At 39.4% G+C, this 17,218-nt stretch overlaps 1 protein-coding gene across 1 annotated transcript in view; it reads right to left on the reverse strand.

Moving 5' to 3' along the window:
• Positions 1-7,688: 7,688 nt before the first annotated feature.
• The window catches only part of PON1 (paraoxonase 1), a 32,026-nt gene continuing 22,496 nt past the window's right edge, over positions 7,689-17,218 (reverse strand). Inside the window, exons 7-9 of the mRNA XM_006880218.1 lie at positions 15,306-15,387; positions 11,979-12,107; positions 7,689-7,853 (exon numbers count right to left, since the gene is read on the reverse strand). Of these exons, the coding sequence (XP_006880280.1) occupies positions 7,695-7,853; positions 11,979-12,107; positions 15,306-15,387 (370 nt within the window). The 3' untranslated portion in view covers positions 7,689-7,694. The remainder of the gene's footprint in view (positions 7,854-11,978; positions 12,108-15,305; positions 15,388-17,218) is intronic.

The following is a 17,218-nucleotide window of genomic DNA, read 5'->3' on the forward strand; positions in this document are numbered from 1 at the left end:
TCTCTTTGGTGGACAGTAGTAACCAGAGTTCATGTTACCTAGTTAGTGTGAAATTCTTAATGCTTTCTGAAATTCATCAAGAATCTACCTGGACGTGATTCTAAAGCTATACATGTAGGGATGAGGTCCAGAAGAAAATGTCCATATTTTCCTTTAAAACAGTTTTCATCATTTGGGAGGCTGGTTAAGGCACATTAAAAAAAAAAAAAAAGTTGTGTTGCAAGCAATCAGAAAGTGCTTGAGTGATGCTCTCCTGAGCATCGGTCAGCCTGGGTGAGTAAGTAGGGTTTGCTTACATTCACCTTCAGTATTTAAATTCTCAGGAAACTTAGTCTTGGTCCAAAACACTGGGAAAATAACAGTTAACAAAACACCTTTGAATAACTTGAAGTAGTAACGTAGACTCTGCTGAGCGGAGAGTTGGAGGGCAAAGCCAAAGCCTGCCAGATAAATGTCTTTAGGGGAAATGACTGCACCAAGTTTTGTTTTCAAGTAGCTAGAGAGGCCCCACATGCCTGCACAGGGGGAGCTGGGGGGGACCGGGGAGGGGCTGCTTGTTGCCTGAAGGCTCACCTGTGTGAGGATGAGCACCAAGCACAGCTGGCAATCTGCTGCCCAAATCCTCATGCTTGGGAATGAAGGCACCATCATGGTTTCAGTCCGTGGCCCTCTCCACCTCCAGAACTTCCAAGGATTTGGGAACGGATAAGGGAACAACAAACAACTTCTCAGTACCGTGCATGCCACTTGTGTAGATGTACAGAACTCCGTATGTATGAATTCATCTCCGCCCTCACACCGCAATCAAATGGCAAAACTAAAATTACTGTACATGGAAGTTAGTAATGCCAGTGATGGCCCCGAGCTGTAATCATAGCCTTATCGCCACTTTTTGTGTTGTGTAAACATTGAATGACTCATAAGATTTTAAGAGATTTTTTTAATGTAAGTATTTCTACTAAATGCACTTAACCTCCTACATGTTTATATATTTTGGTAAATTTTATTTCTTAGATATTTGGTATTTAAAAAAAAATAAAATGTCCTCAAATGTTTGATTAATGCTTGGATATCAAGATTGCACATTTCTGCGTTGAAGCTCAAACGTTTTCACAGCTTTGGGCTTTTTAACTGCAGAGTGACATTTTCTCGACTAAAATTGCACTGTGTATTCTTGTGAATTTATTTGCTCACATTTCTCAGTCAGCATATTTGATACCTGGGATACCTAACAGACTACTGACTCTTGGATGGCATCAGTGCCATCACGTGACCGCTTCCGTACTTCTGGTCCCAAGTGATGGCATGGTGAGATCAACGCCAAATATGATGCCGTGAATGTGAGCATGAGTGTGTGGTTGGGAGGTATCCACCACTGTTTCTTTCCACTCTTCTACTCATACATCAGATTTTCTGTTAAAGATGTTACCATTCATTCATGAAAAGGCAGTTGGCCTACAAAATAGGAATTTACCTACAGAATAGGAGTTAAGAGATACTTTAGCTGGGTAATACCTCCCAACAGCATCAAACTTAGTACTTAGTGAAGTTCTTTCAAAGATATGTACATATATTTTTCCTCATTATTTAATGTCATAACTACTGCTTTTGTATTTTTTCAATGGTGTTGCAATTAAACCACTAATACAATATATTACTAATAAACTGGGCAGCTGGGAAAACAAAAAGAATGCACTTCATTCCACTGTAAGAAGCTGATTTATTTTCATCTTTCTTTATATATTGCTAAAGGAAGAAGAGTGGTTTAAAAAGTTTTAAGTCCAATAAGAATGGATAGCATGTTACCTGAAACTTTTGCTTTGTACATTTTGATGTCTGATCATTTGCATGGTAGAAACAATAGTGCCACGTCGGAATTGTTCGCCTGTGCTTGGTTAATATGTACTTCTCTAGATTGTTCTGTTTCAAACAACATTCCTTATTCTGTGGTTTTCAGAGGCACTCAGCAACAACAACAAAAAATACATCACAGTGGTCCTTTGTTTTCTGACCAAGCTTTAAATATACCTGTGATTAAATCTTATTTGCTAGTGTACATAAATTTCTTGCCAATGAGTATTATTGTTGTTAGACAACGAATGCAATAAAAAGAGAAATACTGGAACCTGTCAAAGTAATTTTTTTTCCTCTTCCATTTTCAACTTCAACTAAAACAATCCTTGACTAGGTAAACCTGTGGTAACTGTCAAAATATATCTATCAATCAAGAGTAAAGTGCACCTTTTCCTTGGAAATGCACCTAAAAATAAGTTTTAACTGGTGAAGTGTAAATTGGCAGCTAGAATTACATCTGAAAGCACAATTACGGGACCGGGCATAGAGTTGAAAAAGCGGAGCTTCCACTAGAAGTGTGCTCACCATCTTTGCGTTCCCCTGTCACAGCTTACCCATCAAAGTTGCCAATGCCAATCAGTCAGGGAAAGGTCGTGACAAGCCCGTTAAGCAGTTGGCCTGACAGTGTGGGACACACTGAAAAGAGGCCATGTGCAAGTTCGGGCTATTCTAAGCAGTTCTATTTCTAAAACCTTAGAAATGTAGATGACTTGGATATAAGAACTGCAGGATGTGAGCTGCTCATACTCACACATACTCTTTAACAGCTTCTTTAATAAGGTAAATGTTTACACTAGGGCATCACTGAATCAATGAATGAATGAATAAAGTGGTTTCCCTTGGAGTTATTATGAAGCCTCTAGATATGGAGAGAAGTCCTCTTTATAATTATGAGCATTAACAACATCAATTTGAATCATTTATCAAGAATACAAGAAAACCAGAGTATGGTATTTTACTGATAACTTCATGGAAGGCATCTATTCAAATGGTTCTTTTTAAAGGAAACACCTGGTTTACCCCACGCACACACAAACACAGGTAGTCATTGAATATGTTAAAACTAGTTCAGAGGAATATAGCTCCCCGGGTTGTCAACGGCGTCCCTGAATGATCGAGCACTCATCAGGTGCATACTTCGCTCCACAGAAGTAGCAACAAAAAAGCTCTAATCCCGAGTTGAGAAAAAATGGGGTTTGGGCCTAACAACAGTTATATTTACATCTTTAAGTCAGTGGCGTCTTAAGATGTGGGCAGTTCTCTGTCAGAAAAATGTCCCAAATCATCTATATATCTCTATATCTATCTATCATCTATCTATCATCTATCTATCTATCTATCTATCTATCTATCTATCTATATATATATATATATACACATATCTGTATATTTGGAAGCTGGTGTGGCATCCATGTCCTAGACAACACGCCTCTGGAAACTTTGAATTTTGAGATATGACGATAGTTATAGAAAGGCCTTTTGTTCATAGGGTCACTATGAGTCATGCTCGACTTGATGGCAATCAACAACAAGAACGTACTATTGACGTAGAAGTGACCCATAGCTGACCCTCCCGTGGGTTCTCTCTCTTTCCCAAGTTACACAAACACACATATTAGGTTTTATAAAAAGAAAATAGTCATATGTTCTTCCTAAGGCATGTTCCTTAAAATATAGCTAAATGTTGGTCTTGCTGGCGACTCATAGTGACCCTATGTACAAGAGCCCTAAATGCCATTCTAACCTGTGCCAAGCTCACCATCTCAAACATACTCATTCCCACCACTCCACTCACAGAATCGATCCATCTCGAGGGTCTTCCTCTCCGGCGCCGTCCCTCCACTCTCCCAAACATGATGTCCCTCTCCAAGGAGCAGTCCCTCTGTGCAACATGCCCAAAGTATGTCAGATGAAGCTTCAGAATCCTTGACTCCAGGGAAAACTCTGGCTTCACCATCTCCAGGACAAACCTGTTTGTTCTCCTAGCAGTCCATGGTATATTCAACACTCTTCTCCAGCACCACAGCTTAAAGGCATCAGTTCTCTTTCTATCATCCCTATTCACTGTCCAACTCTATGATGCATAGCACGTAATTGCGAAGACTATAGCCTGGATCAGACACACCTTAGTCTCCTGCCTGATGTCGTTGCTCTTCAGTACTCTTGAGAGGTCCCTCACAGCTGACTATCCCAATGCTATTTGTCTCCTGATTTTCTGGCTGCTGTTACCAAGAGTGTTGACTGTGGAACCAAGTAAACTAAAACCGTTAACTCTCTCAGTCTCTTCATCATCCATACTGATGCTGCCAATTGGCCCACTGGTGAGATTCTTTGTTTTCTTGTTGTTGAGTTTCAATCCATATAGGAGGCTGTAGTCCTTGACATTCTGCAGTAAGCACTTCAGGTCCTCCTCAGTTTTAGGAAGCAGGGTTGTGTCATCCGCATAATGCAGGTTGTTGATGACTCTTCCACCAATCCTGATGCCACATTCTTCCTCGTACAGCCCAGTGTCTCGGATGATCTGTTCTGCATACAGATTGAAAAGTTATGGAGACAGAATACATCCCTGATGGACCCCTTTCTTGATTTTGAACCATCCATTATCTCCTGGCTCTATTCTGACAACTGCCTCTTGGTCCAAGTATAGGTTTCACATTAGCACAATCAAATGTTCTGGGATTCCCATTCTTTTCAGAGTCAGCCATAGCCTGTTGTGATCCACACAGTCAAAAGCCTTTGCATAGTCAATGAAGCACAGATAGACATTCCTCTGCTATTCTCTGCTTTCTGCCAAGATCCATCTAACATTAGCAATAATATCCCTACTACCATGACCTCTTCTAAATCCAGCCTGCACATCTGGTAGTTCTCTGTTGACATATTGTTCCAAAAGTTTTTGGATAATTTTCAGCAGAATCTTGCTTGCATGTTACATCAATGATATTGTTTGATAATTTTCACACTCTGTTGTGTCACCTTTCTTTGGAATGGGAACAAATATCATTCTCTTCTAGTCAGTTGGCCAGCTGGCTGTCCTCCAGATTTCCTGGCACAACTTAGTGAGCATATCCAGGGCAGCATCTGTTTGTTGAAATAAATCAATTGGTATGCTGTCAACTCCTGGAGCCTTGCTTTTTACCAATTCCTTCAGAGCAACTTGAACTTCCTCATTCATCAACATAGGATCTTGCTCATATGTTATTTCATGAAATTCCTCTATGTCAGCCAGTTTCTTCTGATACAGTGACTCTGTGTACTCCTTCCATCTTCTTTTGATAATTCCTGGATCATTTAACATTCTACCCAAATTATCTTTAAGTATTGCCACCCATGGCTTGAATTTGTTTTTCAACTCCTTCAGCTTAAGAAACGCTGAGTGAGTCCGGCCACTTTGATTTTCTGACTCCAGCTCTCTGCACATTTCATGATAGTATCTTGCTTTGTTGTCCCGAGCTGCCTTTTGAAATTTTCTGTTCAGCTCTTTGATTTCTTGGTTTCTCCCTTTAGCTTTGTCTTCTCGGCACTCTAATGCAATACTCAGAGTCTCATCTAACATCATCTTGGTCTTTTCTCCTTCTTCTTCAGCCTTTGTAATGATCTTTTGCATTCTTCGTGGATGATTTTCTTGATATCCTCCCAGAGCTCCTTTGGTCTACTGTCATTGGTGCTCAAGGCCTCAAACCTTTTCCTGAGATGGTTTTGGAATTCGAGTGGGACAGACTTAAGGTCAAATCTTGGTTCCTGTGGACTTAATTTCATTTTCCTCAACTTCAGCTTGAACTTGCATATGAGTAGCTGGTGGTCTGTCCCACAATCAGCACCTGGCCTGGTTTTCACTGCTGATATTGAACTTCTCCAGTGAGTCTTTCCACAAGTGTCGTCAATTTGATTCCTATGCATACGATCAGGTGAGATCCATGTGTATAACCTGCATTTATGTTTCTTATAAAAGGTATTTGCAATGAATAAATCATTGAATGTGCAGAACTCTATCATTCTATCTCCAGCCTCATTTCTCTCACCAAGCCTGTGTTTTCCAGCTACTGATCCTTCTTTCCTGTTCCCAACTTTTGCGTTCCAGTCGCCCATTATTATTAATGTATCTTGATTGCATGTTTGATCAATTTCTGACTGCAAAGTTTGGTAGAAATCTTCTATTTCCTCCTCTTTGGCTCTAGTTATTGGTGCATATATTTGAATGATAGTGGTATTCACTGGACTTCCTTATATGCGTATGGATATTATCCTGTCGCTCACCACATTGTATTTCAGGATAGATCTAGAAATGACTTTTTAAATGGGAAAACAAACCCAATTTTTCCTCACCTTTTTATCCCCAGCATAATAAATCATATGATCATCTGATTCAAAATGTCCCACACCAAGCCATCTTATTTTGCCAATACCTAGTATGTCAATATTTATGTGTTCCATTTCTTAACAATGTCCAAGTTTCCTACATTCATGCTTCTCACATTCCACGTTCCAATCACTAGTGTCTCCTTACAGCTGTTCCTCTTTCTCTGTGTTTCCATTTCTAAGATCTCCGTTTCAATTGTCATGTATGTTAGTCCAAATGATAGTCTAAGTGTGCTCTATTGTACATAGGGTTTTCGAAGGGCTGTAATTTCAGAAGTGGATGGCCAATCCTTCTTCCTAGTCTGTCTCAATTTTTTAAACATATGTAATACTATCTGACAGACAAGCATTCTACAGAAAAGAGCAGATGAAAGACATTTACCAGTTAGAAAAAGACCAATTTGTTATCTTTTCCTTTCTCTTTTCTCAACATCCACAGCAAGTTAACCCGGGGGCATGGGGGGTGAGATCACCACCAGTAATCACCATCTCAATAACAATGTATTCTTTAAAGCACTTGGCTTTACTGTGTTAATGATAAGACTGATCCTGTATCCAATTGTTAAACAAATAGCCACCTTTGATTTGGTCAAAGAACTCATGTGCAGTTTAGTAGTAATTTAGGTCCCTCATGTTCAGGGAACTCTGGGGGCCTAGTTGTAGTGAGTTGTATTGCCAACCCAAAAGTGGAAATGTCTCTGATGGTTCAAATCCACCAATGGCCCCAAGGGAGAAATATGAGTGGTCTCTTACTATGTAGTTTACAGCTTCTGGAAAAGCCATTGGAGGGTCAGGTATGAGATGGTTCTGTCTCCACAGCAATGACTCTCGGGAGATAGTGTTTTTTTTGTTTGTTGTTTGTTGTTTTGTTTTTTTTTTTTAACCTTCGTCTCTATGTTGATGTGATAATTACACTTAAAATGCTCATAACACTCACACAATTTTAAGGTTGTCCTCCATGTCATTGTTAGAGTAAAAAATAAAAGAACAGTTGGAGTAATTAGCCTAATTTGCTAAGAAAGTCATATATAGAAAAAGTAAGTCTAGCTATGGCCGTATGTCTAATGCCATAGTCAAGCAGGTATTCTTGGAACTGAGAATTCCCTTTTGCTTTTCTGGCATGTGAACTGGTAGTCCTGACCAGTACTGGATTTTCAGACATCACATGGAATTAATTCTGTTATCCTTTATTTTCCTGAACAAAACATGTGTGTTAAAGAAAGTACTTTTTAAGTTACAAACATTTAAGACATGATGAATGACATGAAAATTTCAGCCATTTTATTGGTGAGTGAAGTTGTCAAGTAGTCTGAGATGTGTTTGATACCATACTCTCAGAAAAGCTTGCTGATCCTTCATGATGTCCAAAGGTCCAGTCCATGTTTATTGTTCAGATGAGATCGCTGAAGCCCGTTAGAACGTGAAAAATGGTTGAAAATAACAGGCTCCTGATCTCCATGGCACAGAGCAGAACAGGCCCATTAGAGCTCACAGCAGAGAGCTTTTTGGTACACTGTGCCAACCAGCATCTTCCCTTTGTACACCGAGGCCACTGTACTTCCTTGCAACACAGTGCCATTTTCCGCGTAAACCACTGTTATTTTGGGTTCGTCTGCTAAAATGTCCTGGATTCGGATCACCTAATCAAAGAAATAGCAAGAACTTTTTTATAAAGTCACTTCAAAGAGAACTTTCCTCTTTGTGAGCAATTTCTAAGAAGCCTTTAGGTAAATAATATTTCTATAATTAATATATATGTAAAACAACTGGTTTTCATTTGTAGATGTCAGGGTTGGGTGCGTTTGCTGTTATTTTTCTCTGTCAATTGTGACTTAAGTGAAAGTCTACTAAGCATATTGGCTTTCCAATCAATCATACACATTTTGTTTTACATTCATTTTAATACAGTGTCTGTCCAGTCACCTACTTTAAAGTGCTTTTACCTTCACCCATCTTAATACATGTTTATTAATTTTTAATCCCAATCCCCCTTTCTTCCAGCTTTGGTAATCATACCGGAATTATTCCATCTACACATAAATCTCTCTTTAGACTTTTATAATGGTAGTCTTATATTTGTCCTTATATGGTTGACTTAGTTCACTCAGCATAATGTCCTCAAAATTCATCCATGTTTATGCAATGTTTCATGCATTCTTCATTTTTTCATGTTGCATAATACTCCATTTTGTGACTATACCATAGTTTTTTTATCAAAATGACAGTTTTTTTTATTCGATGACCATTAACAGAGGCAAGAGGACATAGGCTTACAGGGGCTAGGCAGGAACTAGAAATGAATGACACAACCAGGTGTAGGAGTCTAGGAAGCAGTGAGGACTCTGGGGAAAGAACAGCTGCTGCTTATACACAGTAATTGTTATCATGCTGGAATTCAGGTTAATAATACTTTTATAGATAAACTGGGAATTTTCACTTTTACATTGAATTCCTGCCTTTAAATGCTGGTAATTAAAGAGGAAAAAGAAATATGGATTAAAAAGAACACATTTCTTCTCTCCAGTCATTCTGTCATTCCTCTAAACTTAAGATTCCAACTGTAAAGGTAGAAGCTTTTGGAAGTTTTCTTCCCTGACTTAATTAAGGAGAAGCAGGAGTGGCATCCACTTCCTAAACAACATGCCTCTGGAAACTCCATGAACTTTGATAAATGTCGAGAGTTGTAGAGGGGCTTCAGGCGTTTTGTTCATAGGGTCACCATGAGTTGTGCTTGACTCAAAGGCAATCAACAACAACAACAATATGATTGTAAGGCTGAACATAAATTTATAATATTTGACCTGTAATATATTGGGAAAAAAATGTCAGTTGTATACAGTTCAGCTAAGAGCACTCCATTGTGAGGCAGGAAAACAGGACTTTGTTTACATCACCCACTGCCATTTGTTCCTAGTCCATAGAATGAGATGAGCAGGAGTAGGTTATCTTCAAGTCTAATGTTGTATCACTCTCCAATTTTTACTTTAAATGGCTTCAGGAAAGAGTATCAATGTCACAGAAAGACCAAGTATTACTTGTAGGAAGGTCAGAGCTTAGATACTAAAGCGTCAGTAGGAGCATTAAAAATCACCTCTTTAATAAATTGTGTATACTGCACTGAAACAGATTAGGGAGTGAATAATTTAAAAGCGATGTATGATAGGGTCTTATGGTTATCACAAGAGTCCACAATTAAGGTTGCACAGTGGAATGTACTTGGGGTGGTGGGAGGGGTGCGGGGGGATTGTGTACCAGGGAAGGAGTTTTTCTTTTACTTTTGAATGAGAGGAGTGAACTGGGGGGGAGGGCTGGGCAGCGAGAGAAGTGCAGCAATGAATGAATGGAAATCCAAAATCTCTGTAAATGCTCATTAAAATTATTAAAAAAATAAAAATTTTAAAAAGAAAACAAAAACAACTTCTTCTACCAAGTGTCTCAGGAAACAGCCAGAACGTTAATTTATAGTACTTACTGAAAAATAGTTGAAAGTGTACCTTGGCCTAAGGAAAACTCTTCAACTAAAGCTAAGTCCCTCTTCTGGGGGCCAGTACATCCAATAATGGATTGTTTTTGCTATTTCTCCCCAGATCCATTATTAGAAAGAAAGTGTTTTTCCACAACAGCAAACAAAACCTTGTTATAGCTAATGACCCAAATTCACAACTGCACTAACAAGCAAGAACAAATGAGAATCTAGCCTTCTGCTCAGTTCTAAACAGCAACAGTTCCCCAGCATACAGTGCTTCAATCTATTATAATATATAGCAACCTTGTAGCTAAAGTCTAGCAAAGAGCACACAAGATTATCATTTAAAATGATCACAATTGTGAAATAAAATTAGAAAGAAATGTATAAAGGATACTAATGTAAGGAGGAAATATGGATGCCTTATTTTAACCCAAAGACATGGATTTACGTTACTACTACTGCTGCTGCTGCTGCTACTTTTAGAGGAAGGAGGTGAGACTGACTCTTAAAAGTAAATTTTAGAAATATAGAGAAGTAGATACATTGGGGGAGGGATAAAATAATGTACATTGGGGGAGGGATAAAATAATGTACTTGATGTAAAATACAACTACATGCTGAAAATTCAAGATGGAAAATGCCAGTAAATTGTAGTAAACATTCAAATATCTATGAGGAAATGCTTGGAAGGAGGAGTGGCATCCACTTCCATAATAGCTTGCCTCTGGAAACCCTATGGACCTGGAGAGAGGATGAAAGGCACCCAAGCATCGAGGACTCTCCTTCATAGGGTCATTATGAGTTGCCTGTGACTCGACAGCACTTAACAACAAACAACAACAATGAGAAAATGGTTTCATAATTTATTTTCATATCTTGAATATCCATTGAGTAAAGACTATGGACACAAATAGGACCTTTGGGTATAATTAAAAGATTTGCAACTCTAAGCTCGGGAAAAAGAAAAAAAAAAGGCCTTTTAAGCAAAAATAATGCCAGTGAGCCTTCTCATTCTACAGGAAAGATCTAGAAAGATGACTAGTTGTTCTTTCAAGACTGATCTTTTGCATTAACTCCAGAGGAGTGCTGACATACAGATGTAGTTGAATAGGAAGGCAGATAAACAAATGGTTAGACCATAATAGTAGGATCCCATTACAGTTTTCGAATTCTTGTGAATTCTCAAATTGGAGAAAATTAGTATTCAAATAAAGGTATGGATTCCCATCCCATGCTCGTTCTCCTAACCCAGTCTTCCAAGATACTCTGTACCCTGTCTTGTACAGAGGCCACCTTGGAAAGCTGTCTTTCCCTCCTGCAGCTTCCAGCTGGGTTTGGCCATGAAGTGAAGCAGCAGCGCATGAAAGTAGTGAGAGGTGCTATATTTACCTGCAGACTTTCTCCCTGAGAAATCACTGCTGGTTGGCTATGTCATTTAGACAAGAAAGTGTATGCTCTCCACACACAGGCTTCTGGTAGTCATTCCCTGTCCCCCCTTCATTATTCAGTTGGCAGGAGCAAGTCGATTCCAACTAAAACAAGCCATGCATGCACTCGCTATATAAAGTGTTCAGTGGCTATGATCTTTGAGGTACCCTGGATAGATTTGAACCACCAACCAGTTAATTAGTAAACACTTTTTTCTTGCGCCACACAGACTTCTCCCTTTGCTTTATCTCTGCTAATTTCCCTACACTCTGCTCATATATTGATATTAGTTTTGTTGTTATGTGCTCTTAAGTAAAAAAGGACTCGTAGCTGACTCTCCCACAAGTTTTCAGGGGCTGTAAATCATACAGGAGGAGATTGCCCATCTTACAGAGCAGCTTGTGGATTCGAACCACATACCTTTCAATTGACAGCAAAATTGCTTACCCACCAGACCACCAGAACTTCCTACATCAATAAAGTAAATAAAACCCAATCCATCGCCCTTGAATTGATTCCAATGCAGCAACCCCATAGGACAGAATAGAACCGCCCCACACGGTTTCCAGGGTTATAAATCTTTACAAGAGCAGACTGCCTCATCTTTCTACCACTGAGTGAGTGGTGGATTGAAACTACCAATCTTCCTGTTAGCAATCCACTGCTTTAACTGCCCTCCCATTTGATTGTATCATCTGTTTCCTGCTGGGACTCTGACTGCAACACTTCCCACCATCTAAGTCCTTCTTATTTTGAAACACTTATATATCCATTTCCTCTGTTATTTGCACAAATAAATGAGAGGTTTTTCAATGGAAAACAGTAGCATGACATAAAGTCATAGCTCTAATTCCTTTTTCAAACTTACCTCTGATCCAGGAGGATTCTTTGCGTCGTAGTAAAAGATCCTCATACCATTGGGATGACATCCAACCCAGAGGTCACCTGTTACTGGGTCCACTGATATGTTGTCCACCAGTGTGTTAAAAGTCAATGACTTTGAAAATTAAAAACAGAACAAAAGACAGCAAGTGGACAGAAATTGAGACATGGTGGGATGATATGTGAAGGAAAGTTATCCTGTTATCCTTGGCCACCACCCTGCAGGTGCCAGAGACCCCACAGTTCTGCTCTCTACAGTCAAGCTCAGGGAATATTTCTGTCTTTTTGCCCACATTAGTATTATGCCAATTTCCAGGAGAGATAGGTAGAGAGAGGATATGGAAAGCTACAAGGGCTACTATCGAGTGATTAAATCAATTAAGCATGTCAGCCCTACTACTGTTTACAAACCAAACCACAACAACAAACAAAACAACAGCAGGAGCAGGGAACATTTTAAATGTAGCCCTATAAAACTTTATTCCAAAAGGGCATATTTAAATGATACTTTTACACACATTCAGAAAACCACCAGAAAATGTTGGTTTGTTTCTAATGGGACTGGGATTGAAATGCAGGCCCTTGAATGGCTAACCATAGGCTGAGCAGAAATTATCACACAGAATCTCGTTTTCACCTTCGAGGGGAGGAAAAGTTTGTTCTTAGTTTCCCCATTGTTATTCAATGTCCTTCTCTTCCGCTGTTTATTTTCTAAATATAAGTTGCAAGTGTGAAATGATTGCACAGATTCCTGTCAAGTCTTAGTAGCAAGATCATAAATAATAGCAACAAATCTTAATTTCACTATTCATCATCTTGGCTGGCTTCTACCAGGGAGAAATCTCATCTATTTGTTTACTTCTAACTCTCAGCTGGAAAAACAGTGTCTACCCTGGACCTCAAACAGAGTCCACCATTCCTCAGTGTCTAGAGACCCGGTCATGACTCATTGCAATGCCCAAAGCATATGCTAGACAGCTGCAGTGAGTCACCACTGTCCTGCACCTCCCATTCAAAATGAGAGCCGTCCCCGCAAGTCCTTCCATTTGAGGAACTGGCAAGCTTTTAGCACCACAGATTTCCTCTCATCTGCATTCAGAATCATTATCCTTTTTACCCTGGAATTAGGAAAAGTTGGCCAAAACAGGTGGGGAAAATGAAGCAGGAATCCCCTGACCCAAGTCACCTCCAACTCTTTTTTTCCTCCCATCCATCAGCATAAGACATTCTTCTCTGATCCCTTAATGTCTTTAAGTGAGGAATATGTTTGACATTAATCTCAGAGTTCTGCTATTATCCTTGGAAGGAGTAATAGCTCCACAGAGTGAATTCCATAGCAAATAAAACCTGCTGAGATGAGAATAGTGATGCAAATGGGAGGACACAGAACCCTGGGGCCCCAATTATCCCACATACAATTATTGAGCTGCTATTCTGTGCTGCCACCATTGTCAGGTTGTCACAGTGCGGTGGCTTGCAGATTGCTGTGATCCCGGTAGCTGTGCCTCCAGTATCTCAAATATCAACAGAGTCATTCTTGGTAGGTTTTAACAAAGCTCCCGGACTAAGGCACATAAGTAGGGAAGATTGGTGATCTTCTTCAGAAATAATTGGCCAGTGCAAACCTTGCAAATAGCAGTGGAACATTGTGTGAGATAGTGCTTGAAATGATCCCCTCAGATTGAGAGTAGTCAAAGGAACTGGGCAAAGCCACCTCTTCACAGCATATGAAGCTACAAGCTTTTATTTCCTAGTGTGCAGGATTCAAAACCAGAAGAAATAAGTTTAAACATTCAAATAATTGGAATCTGGAATGGAAGAACTATGGATGTAGGAAAATTGGAAGTTTCCAAAATGAAATGACAGGCATGAAGATCCGTATCCTAGGCTTCAGTGAGCTGAAATGGGCTGATATTGGCCATTTAAAATCATATCACTGTATAGACTCCTATGCTTGGGATAACAAACCAAAGATGAATGGCATTACATCTATCATTAAAAAGAACATTTCAAAATCTATCCTGAAATACCAAGTTGTTAGGGATCAGATAATATCAACCTATATCTGTTATTAGAGCTCTGGTGGCCTACTGGTTAGAAGCTGCACTGCAATCCTGAAGGCACACGGTTCGAGGCCACCAGCTGCTCCGTGGGAGAAGGATGAACAATCTCCTCCTGTGTGATTAACTACCTCTGAAAACACACTGGAGGGTCAGCTATGGGTCAGTCCCAACTCTGTGGTACTCAACAACAACAACAACAGCATATAAGTTATTATGACTGTCGTATCAAATTTACGAACCAGTCACTAAAGTCCAAGATGAAAACACAAATTTAGGAACCAATCATTAAAGACCAAAATGAACACACCACAGAGAAATGAAGAAGAAGAGCTGGAGATAAAGCAGAAACGGGAGGACAACACTGAAAGGAAACATAGTAGGCTAACCTGATAAAGAATGTGAGGAAATATGGAAGAAAATGCCTAAGCCTTTGACCCAGCTTACTAGTCCCATGGGGACTGGCTGAATCTCTGAGACTATGACCTTCTGTCACCATAAAAACCTGGAAGCAAAGTCACCCCCATGACTCAACTTTCAGTCTCGCAATAAAAAGGTCTACAAGTGACCAGTAACTTCAGGGAGGCATTCTTTAGGATAACCTACTTTATCACTTCAGAAGAGCAACATTTCCCCCAAAGATAAAGCCCAGGGGTTAGGCTAGAGGACTAACAGAAATGAGTATTGCCAAGAGAAGTGGGGAAAGTCCAAGTACATTGAGTGTACATTGCAATGAATGTTATTCAGCAAAATATGCATATGTAGTTGAATGGAAAACCAATTTGATCTATAAACTTTGACTCAAATTACAATTAGCACAGTAAAGAACAAGCCAGATGCAAGATAGTCCTTGTGCTCACCTGGGCTCTATAAATGTTGTAAAGAGAAGTCTGGTACCCAATACAAGGTGAATGTATGTGTAGCTATTACAAAACTGAGGAAGGGAGATAGCAAGGAAGGAAGAGAGAGAAATGAGGAACAGCCTGTGAGCTCAGCGCCAAGCCCAAAATTCCACAGAGCAAAAACAATCGACGTTTTACAGGTGAGATGTGTGATGCGTTACTTCCCACTCTGCAGGTGAGTGAAAGTGAACAACAAACGCGAGACGATGATGACAGCTCTGAATGAAGGAGAGAGAAATTGGTTCTCACCCATTCCAATTAGACGCTCCTTTTTTCTCCTCACTTTTAATTTCACAAATCAATTAGAATCTAATTATCACTCTGCAAACTTACAGTGTTAATACATCTTACCTTCAATGGAGTTAAAGTCCAATTAGCATGTTTCTCATACACATGAATCTTATGAGCCAGCAATTCAGATATATAGACGTACCTTAGAAGAAGAAAGTGCTGCATCAAAGCACTTGAAGTAATGTAATTCAAAAGGGGAAGGCTTGCGATAACTTTTCCTAGGGAAAAGTTTTGCTTAGGGGCTGGAAAGTGAAACCCATCTCCAAATACACCAAGTTCTCAGTGAGTGTGACGTGCACAAGGAAGTTTAATCTCTGAAAAGTTAGTTCTGTAAGTGGGACCCTAGTTGTCTCTGGTCAAAAGGGAATAAATGTAGCTCAAAGCCTGCTCTAAGTTTGTATTTGGAAGAAAATGTATAATGTTGGTGTCTTTATTTATCAGTATGGTCACATGTCTCTGGATCTTTATCAGAGACTAGGCAGTTCTTACTAGGCTAGTTGCAGGAAAGCTCTCTGGCAAGCATCTGGTTTGGGATCAAAGAAAATGTATGAGAAGAAAAGAGGCTTATTCTGGACCTAGGGAAATTCTTCCTAACTTCAATCTAGCCTGGTCCTGCACATCTACTATTTTGCAATAGAATGCAGACCACACCTTTCAAAAACATATGCTGTGAGCCTATGTCCACAGTATATTCTAGATTAAAGGGAGGAAGAGTGCTTGCTATCTGCTATTTTGGGGACAAGGAGATGGTATGACTAACTGACAGCTGGCCATGTTGGTTTTTATTAAATGCTTGTGGCTAACACTTATTAAACTACTCTCATACTCATTGCCAGGGAGTCAGAACCAACTCATAGGTGACCTTCCAGCATGTTTCCAGAGGCTGTAAATCACATGGGAAAAGATTGCTCATCTTTCTCCCTCAGAGCATCTAGTGGATTCAAACTGTGCACCTTTGGATTGGGAACATAACTCCCTACCCACAAGGCTACCAGAGCTGTCAGCAAGATATAGATCATTCGTCTGACATACTTTGGGCATGTTGCAAAGAGGGACATCATGTTTGGGAGAGTGGAGGGACAGCACAGGAGAGGAAGACCCTCGATGAGATGGATAGAGCAGCATTTAGGGCTCTTGAACATAGGATCACTATGAATCATAAGCAATTCAATGGCATACAACAACAACATGTATAAAATAGAGGTATATACAGGCTACTTAAGGTATTATCCACAAACCAATGCTCAGTTGTGAATTATCTGTTGCAGGACCAACACAAGATGATAATATATGTAAATCACCAAGAATATTGAACTAATTTTTATGTTTTTCAAAGGTATAGTTTGTATTCTATTGCAAAACGGGACACTTTCAGGACCAGGCCAGCCTGAGGGTAGGAAGACTTGGTCCAGACCCTCAGGATAAGCATCTTTTCTCCTCACACATCTTCTTTTTTTTTTTTTTTTTTTTTATTTTTTTTCTCACACATCTTCTTTGACCCAAAGTTAAGTGCCCTTTTCCCCCCATGGTAAGAATTTCTTAATGAAAGAAGCTTTGATTTACACTGTAGTATAAGTTCTTTTACTTGTTGAAAACCAGTATTTCTGTTTTATTTCTACATTTTTAAGCTCTGCCCTCAAAGCTAAGCTATTCAATAATATTAAATGTTTGTAAATAATAACACCTTTCAAACATCTTTTTACAATAAGGGAAAAAAAGAGATAATGTGCTTTTCCAAAATGGAAAACTACAGCTCAATAAATTTTACCCTTAAAAAATATATTAAGATATTTTATATTTTGTCTTATTTCATATTAATATAGTGTTGTTGTTTATTGCCATTGAGTCAGAGCTAACTCATAGCTGAGATTCCATCAGATTTTCAGAAGCTGTAAATGACATTGAAGGAGTTTGCTCATCTTTCTCCTGTGGAGCCATAGGTGGATTCAAACCACTTGTCTTTGAGTTGGCAG

Source organism: Elephantulus edwardii, unplaced genomic scaffold (genome assembly GCF_000299155.1).
Source record: "Elephantulus edwardii isolate Elephantulus edwardi_28Jun2011 unplaced genomic scaffold, EleEdw1.0 scaffold00007, whole genome shotgun sequence".
NCBI classification, from domain to species: Eukaryota; Metazoa; Chordata; class Mammalia; order Macroscelidea; family Macroscelididae; genus Elephantulus; species Elephantulus edwardii.